This window comes from Elephantulus edwardii, unplaced genomic scaffold (assembly GCF_000299155.1).
Source record: "Elephantulus edwardii isolate Elephantulus edwardi_28Jun2011 unplaced genomic scaffold, EleEdw1.0 scaffold00026, whole genome shotgun sequence".
NCBI lineage: Eukaryota > Metazoa > Chordata > Mammalia > Macroscelidea > Macroscelididae > Elephantulus > Elephantulus edwardii.
Window position 1 is genome coordinate 23,093,492 of NW_006399776.1, and position 2,746 is coordinate 23,096,237.

General features: G+C 56.8%; 1 protein-coding gene across 1 annotated transcript; it reads right to left on the bottom strand.

Annotated features, from left to right (window-relative positions):
- Positions 1–269: 269 nt before the first annotated feature.
- CEBPE (CCAAT/enhancer binding protein (C/EBP), epsilon) lies at positions 270–1,700 on the bottom strand. Its single transcript, XM_006883304.1, has 2 exons — positions 1,191–1,700; positions 270–605 (listed from the first exon to the last, which is right to left on the bottom strand). Exons 1-2 carry the CDS (start codon positions 1,698–1,700, stop codon positions 270–272), a joined length of 846 nt encoding a protein of 281 aa, XP_006883366.1.
- Between the last annotated feature and the right edge of the window lie 1,046 nt (positions 1,701–2,746).

Sequence of the window (2,746 nt, forward strand, 5' to 3'; positions counted from 1 at the left end):
AAGGGGTGCTTACACCTAGCCACACACATTTATTACCCTTTCCGTTTCCCATGCAACATATGCACATATGCACACACATACACAGGCCCAGGATGCCACCCCATCATCAAATCACAGTGCAATTTTATTCAGCCACAGAACAATAATGTTGAGGTCCACCCACCTTTGTCACCCCCCTATCATTTGTCCACGTTCTGTGTCTCACACTTGGCCAGCAAGGAAGGGTCAGGCAGGGTTAGGAAGGCGGGTGACAGTCCAGTCAGCTGGGCTCAGGGGCAGTCCCCCACACCCTTGATGAGGTTGGCGGCCTCAGGGATCTGGCGGAAGAGGTTGCGAAGGGTGTCCAGCTCCTGGGTGAGCTGCTCCACGCGCCTGCGGAGGCTCTCATTCTCGGCCATGTACTCTAGCACCTTCTGCTGTGTCTCCAGGATCCGCCTCTTGGCCTTGTCCCGGCTTTTGCGCACAGCAATGTTATTGCGCTCCCTCCGCAGACGGTACTCCAGGCTGTCTTTGTTCACAGCTTTCTTGCCCTTGTGTGAGGGGCCGGCAGGAGAAGGTGCCTTGAGGAGGGGGCTGCAAGGTTGTGCACCAGCGGCCAGAGGAGCCTGAAGGGGAAGGCACAGAGGTACAGGGAGATGAATATTTGCAAGGAGGCAAGGGCAGGGACTTAGGAGCCAGAATGCAACTGGACATCAGAGAACTAGACTACACAGGGTTCAGAATCAGCTGCTGTCTCCCAGATCAAAGCAATTATTGCTCTGTTCAGGGTATCTCAGATGCACAGCGTCTTCTGCTTGCAACCAGACCTCCCTTTCAAGACACTTCCCTCAATCTGTCTTGAGTCTCCTGCCTTACACTGAGCCGGCTTTTCTCTTCCAGAAGCATGCAGCAAAGAAACAAGAGGAGGAGGTCTTGTGGAAAGCAGAGAAGTTGGGAAAGGGGCTGAGATCAGAGTAAGTCAGCTCCCCACAGGACACACAGGGTCTCAGCCACATGATGGGGTTCAGGATGGAAATGAATTACCAGAAGAGCAAAGTGGGGTGGCCATGGCAAGGGAGCCAGCACAGTGGGCTTTGGTGGGCCAGGTTCACAGAGCAACACCAAACACAGAGTCCAACCTCCCACCACAATCCATACCAGCCTCTTTCCAGCTCCAGGGTGGCAGGAGGGGAGAAGTGGTCTACTCTTACCTTGAGGACTCGCAAGGGCTGGTTGGGTGCCGCCAGGGCTGGGGGCAGGTGCATGGCCGTCTGTCCACAGTGTGCCACTTGGTATTGCAAGGGGTTGTAGCTGCTGCGGCTGGCACCCCGGTTGCCCTCTGGCCCCCGAGGCTCCTCTTTCACAGCCACAGCCCTTGGGTCGTAGCTCCCCGGGCTGCTGTAGATGCCAGGCCCCAAGGCTTTCCTGTCTGGGCCGAAGGTGTGTGTAGGATAGGTGAAAGGCCGTGGGTCAGGCGGCAGGTAGTGGGGGAAGGCAGGGGTTCCAGGGCCCTTGAGGCCTCGGGCCTCGGATGCTGGCTTCACGGCAAAGAGGTCGGAGAGGAGCTGTTCCTCCCCAGACTCAATGTAGGCAGAGAGGTCGATGGAGGCCTCATGCTCACACATGTCCCCCAGGTCCCCAGGCCCTGCTCGGGTCCCTGAGAACTCGAGTGGTTGCTGGCTACCCCGGGGCTCACACTCATAGTATGTCCCGTGGGACATGGCTGGCCCGCCCCCTTGGCTCCCCGCCCCCGCTGCCCTGCTTTGGGGCACCCCCAGGGATGCTCGGCTGCCCTCTCTCGATCTCTTGGACCCAGAGCTGACCCAGATCTGCTCTCTCTGTTCTCCTCTGTCACCCACTCCTGCGTGGCTTCTCTTCTCCCTCCTCTGCTCTGCTTCCCTTTCCTTCCTCTGTGGTCAATGCCTCTCCTCTCTTCCTTTTTTCCCTTCTCTCCCTGGGGTGACACAGGGAGGGGCAAGGCGTACCCCAGAGGGAGGGATGCAGGCCTTAGAGAAATGGAGTCGCTGGCTTATTGAGTAGGTAGTGGGCATTCTTTGGTCAGTGTCCAAGCCAGGGTTCTGGAGATGGCCCTCCTTCTTCCCATTGAGCCCAGGGGCCTCCAGAGTTCTTGATGAGGGCAACTCCTCACTTTGAGTGTTCTCCTCCCTTCAATATCCAACAAGTTCTGTGTCAAGAATGAGATGACTAGTCAGAATGAACCAGAAAATTCTCTTCCAGTGCCGACCCCTGCCTGGCCTGAGCTCCTCCCTGGACCCACCTCTCTCTGGGTCCCTCTGAGCTGGGCTCCACCTACCCCCAGAGACAGTCAGTTCCTTTTGTAGCCCCGCCTTCCAGGGCATCCTTTTGGGTACAAGCCAAAGGGTATTGTTGGAGGTGTAGTGGAAGTAGGGATAGATAGGTTCTAGGAACAAGCCATAGCCAAGGGCCTGTGTTATGACAAGGGCATGCTCATATGCTTGGTGTTTACCCATGGTCTGCACCATGCTCTAAACCCTCGCTTGTTTTTAGCCCTATCTGCTGCTCAGCCTGGCACAGCACCCTACTGCCTGCACTTGGCAGTGACACCTACTAAGGACTTGGATCCTGTGCCTTAGGCCTAGGGAGACTACTGCCTAGAACTAACAACCCAACTCCTTCAGTGGCTCCAGCTCCTCTCTTCTAGCTTTCCTGAGCTGCCAGAGGCTGTGGACAGCATTTGCACTGACTCTGGGTCTGAGGCTCTGCCTCCAGTTTCCTGTGCCCTTAG